The sequence below is a fragment of the Sceloporus occidentalis genome, unplaced genomic scaffold, assembly GCF_023333645.1.
Source record: "Sceloporus occidentalis isolate IW3139 unplaced genomic scaffold, rSceOcc1.0.p SCAF_6, whole genome shotgun sequence".
Lineage (NCBI taxonomy): Eukaryota > Metazoa > Chordata > Lepidosauria > Squamata > Phrynosomatidae > Sceloporus > Sceloporus occidentalis.
Genome location: NW_028316986.1, coordinates 25267018 through 25285599, shown reverse-complemented (window position 1 = coordinate 25285599; position 18582 = coordinate 25267018). Strand labels below are relative to the sequence as shown.

The 18582-nt window shown below is 41.6% G+C and overlaps 1 protein-coding gene across 2 annotated transcripts; it reads right to left on the bottom strand.

Moving 5' to 3' along the window:
• Nucleotides 1-1628: 1628 nt before the first annotated feature.
• Nucleotides 1629-17488, bottom strand: LOC149310531 (GTP cyclohydrolase 1-like). Of its 2 annotated transcripts, XM_089529143.1 has the most exons (7): nt 17123-17384; nt 15100-15170; nt 10682-10791; nt 8451-8506; nt 6672-6703; nt 5558-5642; nt 1629-4035 (listed from the first exon to the last, which is right to left on the bottom strand). In XM_089529143.1, the coding sequence occupies exons 1-7, from the start codon at nt 17317-17319 to the stop codon at nt 3909-3911; spliced, it is 678 nt and encodes a 225-aa protein (XP_089385269.1). In that variant the 5' UTR covers nt 17320-17384; the 3' UTR covers nt 1629-3908. The 2 variants fall into 2 exon arrangements, with proteins under 2 accessions (XP_089385269.1, XP_089385268.1); XM_089529142.1 differs by lacking the exon at nt 15100-15170 and having other exon boundaries at nt 17123-17488.
• Between the last annotated feature and the right edge of the window lie 1094 nt (nt 17489-18582).

The window sequence follows — 18582 nt, the reverse complement described above, 5'->3', positions numbered from 1 at the left end:
TACACAATTTGTTATGTACCTCCAAGTCATTTTCTACTTATGAACCTATAACACTCCTAAAAGATGCCCACCCAACCTCTGCTTGAAGACCTCCATAGATGGAGAACGGACGATCTTTGAGGCAGTCTATTGTTTAGGTACAACCTCTTGTAATTTGAATCCATTGGCTCGCATTCTAGTCTCTGGAGCAGCAGAAAACAAGCAGACTGTGTTCTATATGATATCCCTTCAGATGTTTAAAGATAGCTATCATGTCATCTCTAGTAGTTTCCTACTACTACTATATATCTCTTTTTTTAAAAAAATGTTTGCTCATTTGCCTCTTGCAGTATGTGAAAGGCTATATTTTGCTGCATCATTTGTTCCAGTATGCATCAGAATGAAGGGGTAATGGACAGTGGGACTGACCGAGTCTTCTCAGACTCTCTGTTGCACCATGGATTTTTGCCCCTGAGAGACAGCACACTTCTCGAGACATCTTATTGGGCCACAAACCAGTTTCTATTCCTCTTAGCATGAAATCATCTATTATCACCACATGTCCCATCATCCTTTGGGAATAGAAAGTAGTTAGATGTAGAAAATGGCATGAGTGTACGTACCAGAGGGAGTTCAAAGGCCAAACATAGTGTGACCAAATGAGCTCCCATCACTAGTCCCAGCTTCTGCCAACCTAGCAGTTCAAAAGCATGTAAAAGTGCAAGTAGATAAATAGGTACCACTTCAGTGGGAAGGTAACGACGTTCTGTGCAGTCATGCTGGCTACATGATCACAGAGTTCTTTTGACAATGCTGTCTCTTTGGCTTAGTAATGGAGATGAGCAACTGTCCTCTACAGTCAGACACGACTTGACAATCTTGTCAAAGGGGAAACCTTTACCTTTTAGGTACCAAAGGGCAAAATGAGGGCACTGCCTCCGCAAGTAAGAATTCTGCTCCTCAAATATATATTTTCCTGCAACCCCCAAATTTCTAGAACTGCATATGGAAATACATTTTAGACATCCAAAAATGGGCAGGCAAAATTACCTAGGAAATGCAAACACAACAAATAGAAGAGTTTTAGGTTTACGTTTTCTGTATCTCATTCTCTGCAATATTAAAAATATGGGAAGTGAAGGAACATTTTGTTACGGGGCAGAATTCTTATTTGGCGGGGCAATGCCCTCATCTTACCCCGGATTAACCAGCTGTGTGACTAAATATTATTTTCTCCTTTAAAAGAACAACTCAGGATCATCTTGCTCTATCTAGATGTTAGGGCCAAAACAGACAACAGTAAAGGAGTGGCTCTACACCGCCCCTTTGAGCACTGGATTGGAGTTGTAGCAACTGCATGCCGCAGGCGTGATCTGGCATTTTTCCAGGCCAAAAAGAAGCAGCCAAATGCCACTCCTTTTGGGGGTGGAAAACAGTGCCCTTTCTGTGGTCAGTGGGGTGGTGTGACACCAGCTTTGAGATGGCCAGTCTGAAGAGCCCCTCAAACCACTATTCTGGATCTATACCAAGAAAAAAACTGTACTACTATTCAGTCTTAAGGTCAGTTACGTTGTCTTGTTATACACATATAAATAGAAGAAAAGGCAAAACCAACCACAACATATAGGCCATCTTAAAAGTAATTTTAATCTTTTGAATATAAGGTAGCTGCAGAGTAAATTACTGAGTACTACATTATAGCAAACAAAGAATCAAAAACTATAGCTCTGTATTACAAGCACTGTATACACCCAGTAATGTAGCAATACTTTTAAAAAGTTACATATACATTTTAGCACCACTCTGAAGCACTTATTTTTATAAACATTTTTAAAGCAGCTGAGAAAAAGACGAACATGTGCTTCATATTCACTTGAGGGAAGTCACAGCTCCCCAAGTATGACTCTGGCTCCATACAGACAGGCCAAAATAAAGCTGCTTTGGGCCACTTTGGAGGTATGCTGTTTAAATTATGCATGCGTTCTAAGAGTCCAGAAGCCATGTCAAAGCCACAATCAAGTCCTAAGGACTGGAGCACAACTTTAGTGCAGCTTCCTGACTCTTAGGACGCATGCATCATTGAAACAGCATACATCCAAAGTGACCCGAAGCAGCTTTATTTTGACTTGTCTGTATGAGGCCTATTGAGTCACTTGAACACTAATGACAGGCCAGTGCAAACTTTTTCACCTCTCAAATTGTTTAGTCAACCTATGCCAACCTGTTGGCACCCTCTAGATCAGCTGATGAGAAAAATTGTGGAGTCCTCCAGATATTATTGGATTGTAATGCCCAGCAGCCCTAGGCAGGCTAGCCAATGGTGAGGAATACTGGGAGTTGCAGTTCAACATCTGAAAGGCAGCACACGTCTCACCCCTGCTCTAGACCACTGCTACTGAAAGTGGTGATCCTTGAACTGAGGCTGGTCCTTGGGCCATTGGTATCTGGTCCCTGGTGAGTTTCCAGGAAAGAAAGTGTAGTCAATAGGCACAAATACAGAGCCAGTCCATGGCACTGGGGGAAAAATAATTGTTGGTCCTCCACAGTAAATAACCTGAGAAGCACTGCTCTAGAGGTTTTGGAATACAAGTCCAACAAATCCTAGTTAGCACTGCACTCCAAACATCTTGGCTCCCTTTTTCTTTAACTACTCTTAGACTCTAGTACACTTTGATTCTAAGCAGCTGAAGAAGGCAGAAGCTGAAATGTTTTGATACAGCATTTTGATCTTTCTGTGCTGTTTAAGACACTCTAATAACTACACATTTTAAGTATTTAACTACATATTTTCGAGTACTAGAACAAACCCATTTGAAATGCTGGTTGATGCATTAAAATTTTTGTCAAGAGACAGAAAGTAATGACTGTAGCCTTCCATTTACTTAAAGTATATTTTTCAGGAAGTGCAAAAGTCTCCTACAATGTATCAAGTAACTTCAGTTCTGTAAGGCACATTTCAAGTTGTGTGATATAAATCTTTGATGACAATGAAATAAGAGTTTACAGTACTTTCATAGTATTGTAATGGAGACACACTGGACTGCAAAAGAGGGGTCCCTGTTGAGATACAAATGGACTTCAAATTTCCTGGACTTTAAAAATCTCCCTATTGCTTCATGGCCAGAAGGAAGAAGAGTCTTCCTGCAAAGGATATCCTCCCCAGCATAACATCTTTACTGAGGACTGAAACAACATGCAGGCATCTAACTAACATCTCCAATTGTTTTTACCCCTCCTGTTTGGTTTGTAAAATCTTGCCTGATGAATAAGCCCATGGAGCTTCAAAAGTTTACAACAAGCATATTGTGCATTTCAGTTGGCCAATAAAGGTATCGCTGACTGATATCTGTTTGTAAAACGGTAGCAATTATGCTGCAAAAAATGTGGCATTCCTCTTTACATTACAGCCATAATGTAACTCAGTTATGTCTTAGGTTTATTTCACATACTACATAGCCATAGTGCTTTGGTTCCACTTCTGGTGCCTCGACTTCATCCTATGGAATCCTGGGATTTATACTTTGCTGGGGCACTAGATCTTTTTAAGAGAGATTCTGAAATACCTTACAAAACTATAAATCCTAGGATTCTATGCAATGAAGTCATGGCAGTTACAATGGCATTAAAATGATATTATTGTGTGTGGTGTTGTTAGTTTTTTTAAATAAAATAACTGATGGTACTTACTTCAATCTCTGGGCATGCCTTGTTTCTTTTCTATAAAATGGAGTAAGGTACTTGCATTCTGTAGCAAATATTTACCAACACTGTAAGGTGTTACCCAGAAGGGAGAATAAAGTTGTGACACTGTTAGATTTTCCCCCTATACTACACAGACTTGGGGGGGGGGGGGACCTGGCTCACATAAAGCAATTATGTTTTGGCAACTGCTTTGTCCAAACCCACAGAGCAGCACAAGCTGTTGCCGTTTAACTCTTGATCAAGGCGAGAAATTCCTCCCTGGTTTTTGGATCTTCTCGCATGACTCCGAACATGGTGCTTGTCACAGTTTTGCTGTTCATTTTCTGAACGCCTCGCATGATCATACACATGTGCCTGGCAAGAACATTCAAAAAGGCACTTTTAGTATTTAAGAGTCAGTAGAATAGACTGATATCACATATGTTAAAATCACAAATTATGAACAGTAGGACACTGTTTATTGATTTAACTGATGAGCAACATGATCAGAAATGGCAGACTATATGATGGGATGTGAAATGGCATAGAGAGACATTTTGCCTCTGTGCCTCTCAGGAAAGCCACACTGGTTTCGATTTAGATTCTTGTTCTTATTGATACTTCTAGTTTTGATTTTGCTTTGTTTTTTGGTTTATTGACAGCCATTTATTTTCCTTTAAGATAACTTGGGTGGGGTGTGTGTATGGGGGGGGGGGAGAGGGATAAACCCAAACTGCACTTTTGCAGTGATCTAGACAATTTTCAGATGGTTTTTGTTGGACACAAAGCGTTTTCTGCTTCCTGCTGCAGAACTTATTTCCCCCTTCTCTCCAAAAGGCTTTACAACACTTTGTCTGAGATAGAAGCATCGATGGGGTTTTTCAGCCTCAGGATGGCTCATACATGCACACATGACGGTCAGCATTAGGAACCCAGAAGTATAGGTAATCTTTCTTTTATCTCTCTACTTTCCTATCTCTGATGGATTTCTTGCAACAACAAACATGTGTTTTAGTTTTTAACCTTAGCAGAAGATCCTGCATACTTCTAGCCTGTTTTATATCAGACGTTCATGTTGTACTGGGGCACACGGCACTCTGCTTACTATAAATACCAATATGCCCTATAATTTTCATGCATTTTTTAAAAAGTGGGAGATGTAGGAGCTTGAGGTGCAAAAAATGGGGCTTGGATCAGCATACAGACTGCACACTGCTTAGCCTTCTTCTATGACTGTGCCATACCAGACAGAAGGTGTGTGAGTGCATTTTTAGTGCCTCACTCTGACATATACACACATGCATCAATAGTAACTGCTATAATAGGTGTTCCCACAGTGCCATCTTTACAATGCAATCCACCTGTATGCTTAGAAGTAATGACCTGAACAGACAGGCCAAAATAAAGCTGCTTTGGGTCACTTTGGAGGTATGCTGTTTAAATGATGCATGCATACTAAGAGGCTGGAAGCCACACCAAAGCCACGCTCCACTCCTAAGGACTGCAGCACAGCTTTGGTGCAGCTTCTGACCTCTTAAGATCCATGTGTCATTTAAACAGCATACCTCCAAAGTGACTCGCTGCATTGTACTGTAACTACAGTATTTACACATACATAAATCCAACACAGGATTCTGGCTGACACTAAATATATAATTGGACATTAAAAAGTCAAACTCACAAGATTATTTTCATGGCAACATAAAGAAAAGAAGAGGAGAAAGAACAATCAGCACCCACTTATGCATGCACGCCTGTAGACCTTTGTGAAAGCCATTTGGGAGGAATGTTTCAGCTGATTTTCATGGGTCCATTCCCTAGTCTCTTAGGCATCAATAGTCCACAGATCAAAATCCCCTATTTATAAACTAAATTGAATAAGGGAAGACTAACGTACGATGCTTCTATGACCACAGCAACTCCAACTGGCTTCAGAGCTTCAGTGATGGCTAAGGCAATCTGTTTGGTGAGTCGCTCCTGGACTAGAAAAATAATTGTTATTATGAAAAACAGGTTGCTGCCTTAATCAGTTAGCACAATCAAATGCATTTTCATTGAATCTGAAGGGCAAGAAATATAGTTCTCATATTTTAATAAATTAAGCCAAAAAAAAAAAAAAAAAGAAAAGAAAAGAAAAGAAAAGTAAGGCTCCAGATACCAGAGCTTTAAAAATGTTACTTTTCTGGACTAGAGCTGCCAGGGCCCCATGCTGGTTGGGGGATTTTGATTGGCGGGTTGGGCTGCAATCCAAAAGAGTAACATTTCCAAGGTTTAGATTCAGGCATGACTGCAACTATGCTCCCCATCTGTCCCGTGCAGAGATGTAGGAAGGACAGAAGATCACACCAACATGCAGCACATGTTCTTTTTGATAGGTGAGCTCTCTTAGTTCTCTCGGACCTTATGAGAGCCAACGTGGTGTAGCGGTTTCAGCATTGGACTATGCCTCTGGAGAACAGGGTTCAAATCCCCACTTGGCCATTGAAATCCACTGGGTAAGTGACATTCTGTCAGCCTCAGAGGCTGGCAATGGCAAACCACCTCTGAAGAAACTTGCCAAGAAATCCCCAGGACAGGTTTGCCTTAGGGTCACCATAAGTCAGATGACCGATAAGTGGATGATCTGGGGGAAGTGCACCAACCTTTATCTGAGGAAGTCAACCAAGTCTATGAAAACCTATCTTACAACACCTTTCACTTAGTTAATCACAAAGGTGCTACAAGATCCCTTTGCATACTTATATTCCAGTAATGGTCTGAGAATTGGACTATGACTCTGGAGAACAGGGTTTGAATCTTGGCTCAGCCATGAGAACCCACTGGGTGTCCTTGGGCAAGTCACACTCTCTTAGCCTCAGAGGATGGTAATGGCAACCCCCCTCTGAAGAAACCTGCCCCCCCAAAAAAGTGATAGGATTGCCATAGAGTCACCATAAGTCAGAAACTACTTGAAGGCACACAACAATAACAACAACAACACAGTCACTACATACAACAGAAAGGATACAAACCTTGAAGCCTTCGGCTAAATATTTCAACAATTCTGAATGGGGAAAAAATTGACAGAGTAAGCAAATAATAATACCAACACCAATAATAATAATAACAACCCAGCCTTCTCCCCGAATGGACTGACTTTCACTATGGACTACTCATCACCTTCCTTTGTTCCCCTGACCTAGAAGGCTTGAGAATTCCTGCCTTGTGACTCTACTTTTCTCTCTCTCTTTTTTTTTTAACCTAGGCTGCATTCACATAGCAGAAATAATGCAGTGTGACACCACTTTAACTATCATGGCCAATGCTATGGAATTCTGAGATTTGTAGTTTTGTGAGACAGACTTCTCTGTCAAATGGCTCTGGTGCCACATCAAAAGTACAATTCCAAGAATTCCATAGCATTGAACCATTGCCCTCCTCCCATATAATCCGCCCCATACATTCGGTTCCTCTGGCAGACATTTACTCCCGTCAGTCAGGACTAGATTGGCAGATGTCAGTCAGAGGACTTTTTCTGTAGCTGCCCGTAGACAGTGGAATGACCTGCTGGAAGAGATTCAACAGCTAAATATGCTGTCTGAATTTAAAAGAGCATTAAAGACCAGTCTCCTCCGGCAGGCGTATACAGATGATTTTTAAATTGTGAATTTTAAATGATGAATTTTAGATGTGGATTGTTTTAATAAGTGTACATCTTGTTTGTCCTTTTAAAACTGATGTGTGTTTTAACTGATGCATTTTAATTGATGTTGTTTGTTTGTTCATTGTTGTTGTCCCCCACCTTGATCCATGAAGAGAGGTGGGTAAGACCACAACAACTTGCCCAGGCACAAATTGGTATGAATCATAAGCCAGCCTCTATAGAGGTTTTACCAAAGTTTGATGGTCATAGGATAAAACCAGAGCTTGGAAATGAGTTATAAATTATATAACTTTTCAGGAAATGACAAGACTAAAATGAAATTACATTGCAGAAAGTAATGCAATAACTGATGTAACAAGTAATGTTTTCTAATTACTTTTAAAAGTTACTATTAAAAGGAATTTTAGAGACATTTTGCAAGATTTTTTTCAGGGTTTTCCTCACTTTATAAACCCTCAAGTTTTGTTTTTTTTTTAAAAAAGAATGTAACAGAAAAATAAGATGCAACACAACAAGCAAGTCAATAAGTTACTTTTTAAACATCTCATTGAGTAACAACAATAAATTACTCATTGTTGTTTGCAGATACTAAATTCTATAAGGATAGATTGATATCATGATTAATGATAATCAATTCTATAATGAATAATGGGAGCAAATTAGCTTTAAAAAATAAGTTTCAAATTCTGGAATAATCCAGACAATATGGTGCCACTAAGGGTGCATCTACACTGCAGAAATAATGTACCACTTTAACTTCCATGGCTCCATCCAACATAATCCTCAGATTTGATGTTTTGTGAGGCACCAGCAGAGTAGGCTGGAGAGTGCAACAACATTTAAAATAGTGTGAAACCCTCTCTAGATCCTCCAGAGCAACTCTATAGTCAACATCTCCTGGAAGTTGACCACAGAATTATGCTGGAGAACCTACAAATGCCTAAGGAAGTGTTCTCTCTAGAAATCTTGAGATCCTCCAGCATGATCTCTGGTGGACATTAGCAAAAGAGTCACACTAGAGATTCCTGGGAAAAACATATTAATCAAATCTGCTAGGGTCAAACTCACAAATGTAGAGGGCTGACTGTACTTTGCAACACTGACTGACATAAATGACTTAAAAAACAAGAAGATGGATTATAAGAACCTTGCAAGTTTGCTTAAGCCAACCACTTTCTTCCTTGGTAAATATCCAATGTGGACCTGCAGAATTGCAAATGAGATGAGGAATGAGGAATACAGATGGAGAAAACTGGATTTACTGTAGACAATTTCTTGTCACATTTATTTGCAAGTCACTAACTTAGTATAGTCTGGCTCTGGAAGGTGGACTAGATGTTATAAAAACAACACTGAACAGTTCCACAGAAAAGACTTTTTAGGTATGCAGAAAGCTGCCTTATACGAAGTGCCAGAGGCTGGGCTTCTGGGAACTGTAGTAAAAAAAAAGAAAGTAAAAGTAACTTTTCAAGTGTCCAACCAATTTATTGGTTCATCTAGCTAAAGAGTGTCTACATTGGCTGGCTCACTATGGTTTCAGATAGGAGTTTTTCCAGCCTCATCTGGAAATGTTAAGAACTGAAACTGGATTTTACTTGCATGCAAAGCAAATTCCACAGCTATTTATCACCAATTCTTAGAAATACCCCACCTGCTCCTCTCCTTGAAGGGCACAGCACAGTAGCCTTACAACAGCATTAAAGTGGAATCATGGCTCACAGAGCCAAAGGACTAAGATGTTTTGCTTTGCAAACATAATTATGCCATTTGCACCACCACCCCTCCTGCTCCATATAGTAGCTGAGGCTGGGAGGGAATTCCCAGGGATAATACATGATTGTCTATATTAAATGCAAAGTACTTTCAGGTAGCTTGGCCATGAATTAACAATTAAAACCCACTGGGTTAACAGAAAACACTCCTGCTAGGGAGGGAAAATGCTTGAACTGGTTTGCCAATATGAATCCATACAGCTGCCCATATATTTTTTATTCTCCTTACATATCTGGCTTTGAAGTTTGTCACGATTTTTTGTATTGTCAGCTGAGATCCTGCATCAGAGGATATACTGTAATAGCTACACTTCCTCTCCTGATCCAAGTCCTGAAACCTACCTTAAAAGCCAACCAGCCATCCAAAGAAATAGGAGTATGGGGTGCTGGTGAATGGGGCACTGCAGGATGATGTGACTAATTCTCCTTCTGCCAGAGAGTGATTAAGACTTGTGAGCAGGAGCTGGCAACATCATCTTGCACCTGCTCACTGATGCCACAAAACCAGTCACTTGGGACAGCTGACTAGCTTTTAAGGTGGATTTCATGAGTATTTACAATCATGACAATGATAATTAATGTGAATAAGAAATGGTTACATGGTCATACGTCTGACATCGTAACTGAATAACAGAATGCAAGCCATCACTGATATTTAAATTTAATCCATATTTGTGGATTAAACATGAGTCCCATTTTGAGAGATGCAAGGGGGGGGACCTAAATGAATAAATGAACAAATAAATGAGAAGGGATTTTCCCCTCTGTTGACTTGCAAACTTACTTTGGAAAAAGCTTTCAGTAGTGGCATAGTTGGAAACATTGAACTATACATGCACAACATGACAAATCCTGTATTTATTTGCTTATTTATACTTAAAACTACTACCGATATAGGGGAATTTATTTATTTATTCATATAAATGTTTATTTAAATAAATATTAAAATGTTTATTTATTTATTTAAACCACCCAATTTCAGGAGCATCACTGGGGAGAATTTACCTGCCTGGACCTGGTGAAGTGATTTCCTGACCCCTCCCCTTGACTTGCACACTTCTTTCTCATTTGGAAACAGCTTTCAGCAGTGGCGTAGACGCAAATATTGAGCTGTAAATGATCATCATGAGATTCCCCCATGAAGTTCCAAAAAACTGGTGATAATGCCAGATGTGAACCCTCTCTGGTTATTCTCTCATTAATAAAGCTGAATTGACCTATGTCAGGACTGAAGGAGGGCACTGTCTGGAGTTGCAAGCTCTATCCATGGGCCCCTTCTGCAGGACCTTCAAAGGCCTTATATTCCCCTGCCAGGACCTTGCACTCTGTACATTTTTTAAAATTTCACTTTTTAATTTTTTAAAATTAAAAAATGACTCCCATAATTCTAGGGCAGGATGGGGATTTTAGTGTGGGTCAAAAAGAGGACCAGAAAGCTAGTCAGAAATTTATGGGGAAGTACTTTTATATATATATATATATATATATATATATATGTAATCCAAAAACCACAAGTGGGGTGGGAAGATTGTGGAAAACTATCAGCATGCTTTGTCAACACAGCCTACACAGTCCTGAACCATAAGAAATTTTAGAGGATCAATACCTTGCCAAAGAAAGGAACCAGGTGATGCTCACAAAGGGAAAACATCTCGATATCCTTCACAATCACCATCTCATCATGGTCCTCATCAAAAATAGCATCGTTGAGTATTTCTGCAACAAAGAAATAAAAGCTAATTATGGAAGAAGATGAAAAAGGATTTCTTTTCTCTGTTCAGTTCTGTCCTTGAGAGTAACAATTCATCTCTGAAAAACTGTGATATTTACAAAACAAGAAAACACAGTTTGCTGCCCTGAACATTACAACTAAGATATAATTGAAATTTAAATATTACCATTATTATCTGATGTACTGATGTTTTTGTGGTGTAACAAAGATGCTGCAATGTCAGAGAAAAACAGGGATATTTTTGCATGCGTCTGCCACTGGCTGAGCTGCTCTGATCCTAGATCTGCCCTCCTAAACCTGGTGCCCTCCAGGTGTGATGGACTGGCCATATTTGGCTAGTAATGACAAAGGCTGTAAGGCAGGAATGACAACATGCAGCCTCCCACATAACAGACTGCAGTTCTCATCAGGCTGACTGGAGCTGATGGGAGCTGAAGTCCAACAATACCTGGAGAGACAATGTTTTTTTCCATCCCAAACTAAAATAACCTGATCCCGGTCATTGAAACCCCTAAGTTTCAAGATCACATTTTCAGTGAGAAATGCTTGGAAATTCCCCATTCCTATGATTTGGGTTAGGAGCTGTTCTAGCCAAAAAAACAACTGAATTCCACGTGATCATCATGTCAGAATACTCATGTACAATTGGGCCTTACAATTTAATTTCTGAAACCACTATTTACACAAGGGCCACACAAACAAAGCGTGATATCTGAGCAAATGTTCAATTTCTAACTATTTTTAAACACTGTTCATTCATATACAAAAAGCAACAACTCTCAGTTCCTAGCTGGTGCTGAATGACTGCATTATAGAAATAATCTAGTAACCCAAGAACAAGATGATGATTTGTAAAAGGATTGCTAATCAGCCTCCTTCTGGGAAGTATTTAACGAAAGAAAATAAAGAAGATGATTACTATAATTAGAGCTTAATGCAGCACTGTAAGGTAATGGTCAGAAAAAATATTTTTGCTGTGTTACTAGAGGGTAAACTGTAACAAAAATTGAGAAATAGTAGTTACGGTAATATTATTTGCTAGAATCTATATAGAGAGAGATCTTGTAGTACCTTTGAGACTAACTGAAAGAAAGAAGTTGGCAGCATGAACTTTTGTAGACTTCAGTCTACTTCTTCAGATGTTTTTGAAGGCAGAGTAAACTGAAGTAGACTGAAGTCTACAAAAGTTCATGCTTCCAACTTCATTCTTTCAGTTAGTCTCAAAGGTGCTATAAGATCTCTCTACACACTGATTCTACAGACTAACATGGCTATAACTTTGAATTCTATTGTTAGAATCTAGTGTTACATTAACTATATTGGAAAAAATACGCATGTCTTTTGTCTTTGCATTATAATTAAAAGAAATACTATAAAATTGAATTACAGACTTGTGTTGCACAAGGCTGTGGCCAAATTCTATTTCAAAGATGTTCACAGAAACTATGTCCTAGCAATGGACAGAGCAAAAGACTGGCACCAAACAACATCAGTGTATTTTATCTTAACACTTGCACTTCTGTAGTTCAAGTGGGCCAAGAGGCAATAAGAGCCATAAATAAACAAATAAGCTACAGGAGAACAATTTCAAACATTTAGAATAAGGTGGAAGAACACACATGCTGGGAAGCCATCAAAAGATGGTATAGTGGGGAAGGGCCTTCTAGGGACCCTCAGAGGACCAAGCTGAGACCCCATAAAAGATGGATTTGACCCCTAAGGCTCCTCACCAGTGGGACTACTGGGGTACAGGGAGTGCACTACTATACCAGATGACACCCATCAGAAGGAGTAACACTGCTGGGGAGATGGTGGTGGCATTGACACCCCTGACACCCCAAGTAGACCTCATTCTGATCATCAGGGGCAGTGTGGCAATGGCTCAGCAAATGGCAAATGTTGAGGCACATCTGTGCTGGCCTCTGCCCCTTTGTCTTGTGGCTCCTGCTGTGGCTGCTCTTGCTCAGGTGGAGGAGGAGGATCTACTGCAGTCACTCTCCTCCCCTTTGCTGGGTTGGCCATGTGTCCACAAGGATGGCATCTGGTGAGTGGTGGCACTCTAGCAAGCCAAGAACGTGGAGATCAGGAATGTTTTGTAGCGGTGCTTCTCTGAGGCCCAACGCACACTCTTGTGCATAAAGAAGCTGAGCATTGATGGTATGAGGGGTTGTGTGGCATTGTATGCATGTCTGTGGGCTCCCCAATTGCCATGCCAGCTGGCCTCCCACCTTCTGGCTAGTGATGAGTGCAGCCATGGGGGTTACGCCATGAGCTGCACTGGGATGACACCAACTCCAATGATACCACTGCTATAATGCTTGAGAAAGTGAAAAACAATATGAAACTAGTAAGACAGCATTAGAGATGGGTTGACACAATACACAAAGCCACAGACTTGAGTTTCCAAGACCTGATGTGGATAACCAAGGGCTCATGGAGATATCTTACTCATAGCTGAAGCTGATTTGACAGCAAATAATAACAACGCTACTGGTAAGTATTAGAATAGATTGGCTTATTACCATAACATGAAATGCAAGAGTTTAATCTCTCCAGGATGCTCCCATATAGATGGTTTGTACCAGTATCAACCAGTACCAGTACCAATCAAAGCAAACTGTGCACCTAGTCTGTTTTCCCCTTAATGGAAATAATAAAAAAGGAAGAGGTCCTTAGAAAAGACAGAATGGTTCTAAGCAGAAAGTTATGGCATCAGGACCCTCTGTGCATAATAATAATAATAATAATAATAATAATAATAATAATAAAAAGTTTATTTATATTTCCCGCCTCTCCCTACAGATCGAGGCGGGCTTACAACAATAAAAATGGAACACCAATTTCCGGATATAAAATACATCTTAAAATCAAGACAACACATTAAAATCCATATATCAACATATCATTTACTTACTCAGAGTGGGATGTCCCTTCAGTTTTATAACCAGATGTGATCTGCACAACTATTTCTCCAAACTTTAATTTATAATACGTATAAGTCTGGAAGCTAGTGGCTTGCACATGGAGCAGGGTTAATCTGTAGCAGGTTTTATTATGAAATGAATTAAAGTTTAGTATGAAACTTTAAACAAACTACTGGAATTGCTGAGCCATAGACAGACAAGAAGACAAACAAATGGATCCTAGGACAGATCAAGTCCAAACTCTCCCTCGAAGCCAGGATGACTAAATTAAGACTGTCATGTTTTAGCCACATCATGAGAAGGCATGGATCATTAGAAAAGACAATAGTGCTAAGAAAGTTGAGGGCAACAGAAAGAGAGTGATACCATATGCCAGATGGCTGGACTCAATGAGGTTAGATGCCGGCTTGAGACTGCAGGACTTGGGCAGAGCAGTGGAAAATAAGAGGGCTTGGAGATATTTCATCCACTGAGTTGCCATGAGTTGAGGATGATTCGACAGTTAACAACAACAATAACAAAGTTCCCGAAATAGGTCAGAACTTTGGACAGATCCTTTAACATTCAGGTTAAAACCCAGAGTGGATTCCCCACCCCACTGACAGGGCAGCAACCATGTGCTCCCCTCTCTTGTTAAAATGAAAGGAAGAAGGTGAGCACAGGGGGAAAAAGAGAGGCTTAACTGAATATTTACATGCAAAATAAGAAAGTTTACCTGCAAAAGAAGAAATTAGTCTTCATGTGCTTATTGATAGTTGTATTTTATTTTTTTAAAAGGTTTTATGATTATTCTGTTTTGTAAAAAGCCTTTTTACAAAACAGGACAATCATAAAGAGGTAGCATGGTGTAGTGGTTTAGGTGTTCCACTACGACTCGGGAGACCAGGGTTCAAATCCCAGCTTAGCCATGAAACCCACTGGGTGACCTTGGGCAAGTAACACACTGTCAGCCTCAGAGAAAGGCAACAGTAAACCTTCTCTGACTAAATATTACCAAGAGGACCCCATGATAGTTTTGTCTTAGGATTGCCATAAGTCGGAAATGACTTGAAAGTACATAACAACAACAACATAAACATTTTTGAAAGAATAAAATAAATCAGTCAATAAGCATGTGAAGACGCATTTCTTCTTTTGTTTGTGGATCATAATCATGTAAAAATATACAAAATAGGATAATCATAAAACTTTGTAAAAGAATAAAATACAACCAAAAATAAGCAGATCAGAGTGAAGACTCATTTTTCTTTTCCCTGTGGATACTAATATGTGTAGAAAGACATGACAAAGACTTAAAACTGTACTTTACTAGCAGTAATGTATTCAAATTTTTTAGTCCAAGTCTCAAGTAAAATCTCACATATCTACCTTCATGTCTCCAGTTGAGTCTCAAGTTCTTGCAAGATACTTTCAAGTCAAGTCTCAAGTCTGGGAGCCAACTTTTAACAGAAAAAAAAGGAAGCGAAGTGCATTTATTTCTCTGAGGGAAGAGCAATAGGCTTGAGGTAGGAGTTGAGATCTATTTGGCAGTGTGTCCCTGCTGCACATCAGAGGAGTCTTCTAAAGCTTTTCAAAAGCTTTAGAAGAACCCTTCCACCTCAAGCCCATTGTGTAACCTATTTGCTATTCCCTTCCAAGAAATGTGACCCATACTTTGGGGGCAGGTCTTGCCTGCTGCTCCAAGTGAATAGCATAAGCAAGTCAGACACTGAAAATATGCATGTCTCAAGTTAAGTCAGTGTGTCATTTTTTGCCATATCAAGTCCAAGTCAAGTCACTGAAGTGACTTGAGTCCAACTTAAGTCCAAGTCAATTGACTCAAGTCTACGTCACAGTTTACTACTAACAAACCCTATCTACATTTAAATTACAGCCCTCCCTCTGTTTTCGTGGGGCATCCGTTCCAGACCCCCCCAAAAAACCCAGAAAATCATGCATATTCAAAGCCTATCGGCTTGAATGGAGGTGCCCCACTATGGGGGTGTGCCATGAGCACGTCCCCCATTTCAATCCCCTCCATTTGACTCCCACAGATAAGGACACAGATCCCAAATGCACGAGACCGGAGGGAGAACTGTATTCCTTTTAATTGTTCCTCTTCTCAAAGGGGAGCAGCTTATGTGACTCAAGGGGCTTCTTAGTCAGCTTCAAAAACAGAGGACCCTTTGGAATACCTCCTGGACAGAAGGCAGAAATGGCGGACATGCCTTGGAAAAGGAGGGTGTCTGGTCACTCTGCCAAGGAGGACAAGACACCGCAAAATGTAGGCCCTTCAAAAAAAAAGTAGGACATAACTAAATAAAAGCTAAAAACACTCATATAAATATAAATTCATGCTTTTTAGCGATACTCAAAATGGAGGACATTTTGGAATTCCTTCTGGGCAGAAGATGGAAATGGGAGACATGCCCTGATAGAAAGGCAAATTCATGCTTCTTAGTCATGCTCAAAATGGAGGACATTTTGGAATTTGTCCTGGACAGAAGATGGAAATGCAGGACAGGTGCTGAAAAAGGAGGATGTCTGTGTCACCCACAGTCCTATTCTTTGGAGCAGCAGAAAATAAGCTTGCTCCATCCTCAAACAGACCTTCAAACAGGGCTATCATATCACCTCTTAACCTTCTCTTCTCCAGGCTAAACATCCCCAGCTCACTAAGTGTTTTTTCATAACGCATGGTTTCTAGGCCCTTTACCATTTTGGTGGCCCTTCTTTGGACACACTCCAGTTTCTCAACATCCTTGTTTTCTGCTGCTCCAGAGAACAGGACCTGGAACAATGAATGGATGCAAGCTCCAGGAAAAGAGATTCCAGCTCAACATTAGGAGGGGCCTCCTGAATCATAGAGTTGGAAGAGGCCTCAAGGGCCCATCCAGCCCAACCCCATTCTGCCATGCAGGGACTCACTGTCAAAGCCCTCCCAACAGATGGGCCAGCAGTGGTCCTTAACCTTTGGTCCTTAAGATTATTTGAGCCTCCAGATGTTTTGGACTCCAATTCCCAGAATTCCTGAACAATGATCATAGTGACTGGGGAATTCTGGGAATTGGAGTCCAAAACATCTGGAGGCCCACAGATGGAGAACCACTGACTGAAATGGAAACTTTGGTTCTCAACCTTTGGGCCTCCAGATGTTTTGGACTCCAATTCCCAGAATGCCCCAGTCACTATGATCATTGTTCAGGAATTCTGGGAGCTGAAGTCTCAAAAAAAAAAAAAAACCCTAGAGGACCAAAAGGTTTGGAACCGCTGACTGAAAGGGAAAACTTTCAGATCCCAGAATCCCTCCCTATTGGCCAACGTGGCTGAGGCCTCTGGGAGTTGTAGTCCAAAACCCTTAAAGGGGCGTGAGAGGGCTGCTCCAGACCGCCATTTTGTTCTCTGGACTCACCTCCGACGCTTTCTTGGTAGCCTTTGGTCAGGAACTGCATGGCCTTGGCGGCCCGGCGGGGGGTCCTTCGGAGGCCTTGCCTGGCCGGGTCCTCGCCCAGCCCTGACAGAATGGCGGCATAGGCGCCCTCCAAGGCGGGCAGCCCTTCTCCTTCCTCCCCTTCCTCCCCTTCCTCCTCCTGGCGCCCCAGGGCCCATCCGTCGGCCGGGTGGCGGAGGCGGCGGTGCTGCCTGGGAGGGAAGGGCGCCCTTTTCTCCCTCGCTGGGCCGCTCCCTGGAGGCATCGGGAAGGGCTCGCCGTTTTGGTACCAAGAGGCGTCCGTCGAATGGTCCTCCATTTTGAGAGGAGAGGAGAGGGAAAGGGGCCACACTTTGCCCAAGGAAAGGGCGCCCTTTGGTACCTTTTCCGCCCCGTCTCTCCTCTCCTGAGGGGCCTGGTATTTATGCCTCCCCTCCGTCAGAAGGCGAGGGTCTTGCGCCCGTCAGCTGGGCAGCCCTGGCTGAGGGGGCCCTGGTCACCTGGCGCCGCCCGCCCAGGCCCTAATGGAGGGAGACACGCGTGTTAGACACGCAGCCCCGCACGTGGGGATGGATGGGGAGACGGCCAGCCTCCCTCCCTCCCACAGGCCTTAATCCACCGCATTTCCTCGCCTCGGGGCTTCGCCCTCGGTCCTTCATCTTCCCTCCTCCTCTCCCCTGTTTTCAAGCATCCAGAGGCATGATCTGAGGAAGGAGACTGAAGCCTATCGAGTTTATCACAGGGGGCCAATTAAAGAGAGATTAAGGAGCCCGTTTAAAGTATCCCACAAATGAAGCGACAACAGCGAGTAATTGCGCAAATGGGCTACCGCACGCAGTCGCGCAAATAAGCCTCCAAAGGTGCGACAAGAGATGATCCTGCAGACTTAACACGGATGGATCTTTGAATTGCACCACTCTGGAAAGCGCCAAAAACTAGCCAGACAGACCGATATCAGGAATGCATTGACGCTGAAACCCCAGAAGTGAAAAGGCGGTGCACGTTGATGCTTCTTTGTGACTGCTTTAATGGCGGGTTTTGCACAACGTCATGTGAAGCTGTTTTGCGTCATTATCCGGTTTTTTCCAAAATATTCACAGGATAAACTCCCAATCTCCTTCATATAATAAACTCCTAGGAAAGCTCATGCTGCCAGCTCCTTTCTTTCAGTCAAATCACAGAATGATAGAATTGGAAGAGACCACAAGGGCCATCCAGTCCAAGCCCCTGCCATGCAGGAACTCTCAATCAAAGCATCCCCAACAGATCCAGCCTCTGCTTAAAGACCTCCAAGGAAGGAGACTCCACTGCACTCCAAGGGAGTGTGTTCTACTGTTGATCAGCCCTTAGTGTCAGGAAGTTCCTCCTAATGTTGAGGTGGAATCTCTTTTCCTGGAGCTTGCATACATTGTTCCGGGTCCTAGTCTCTGGAGCAGCAGAAA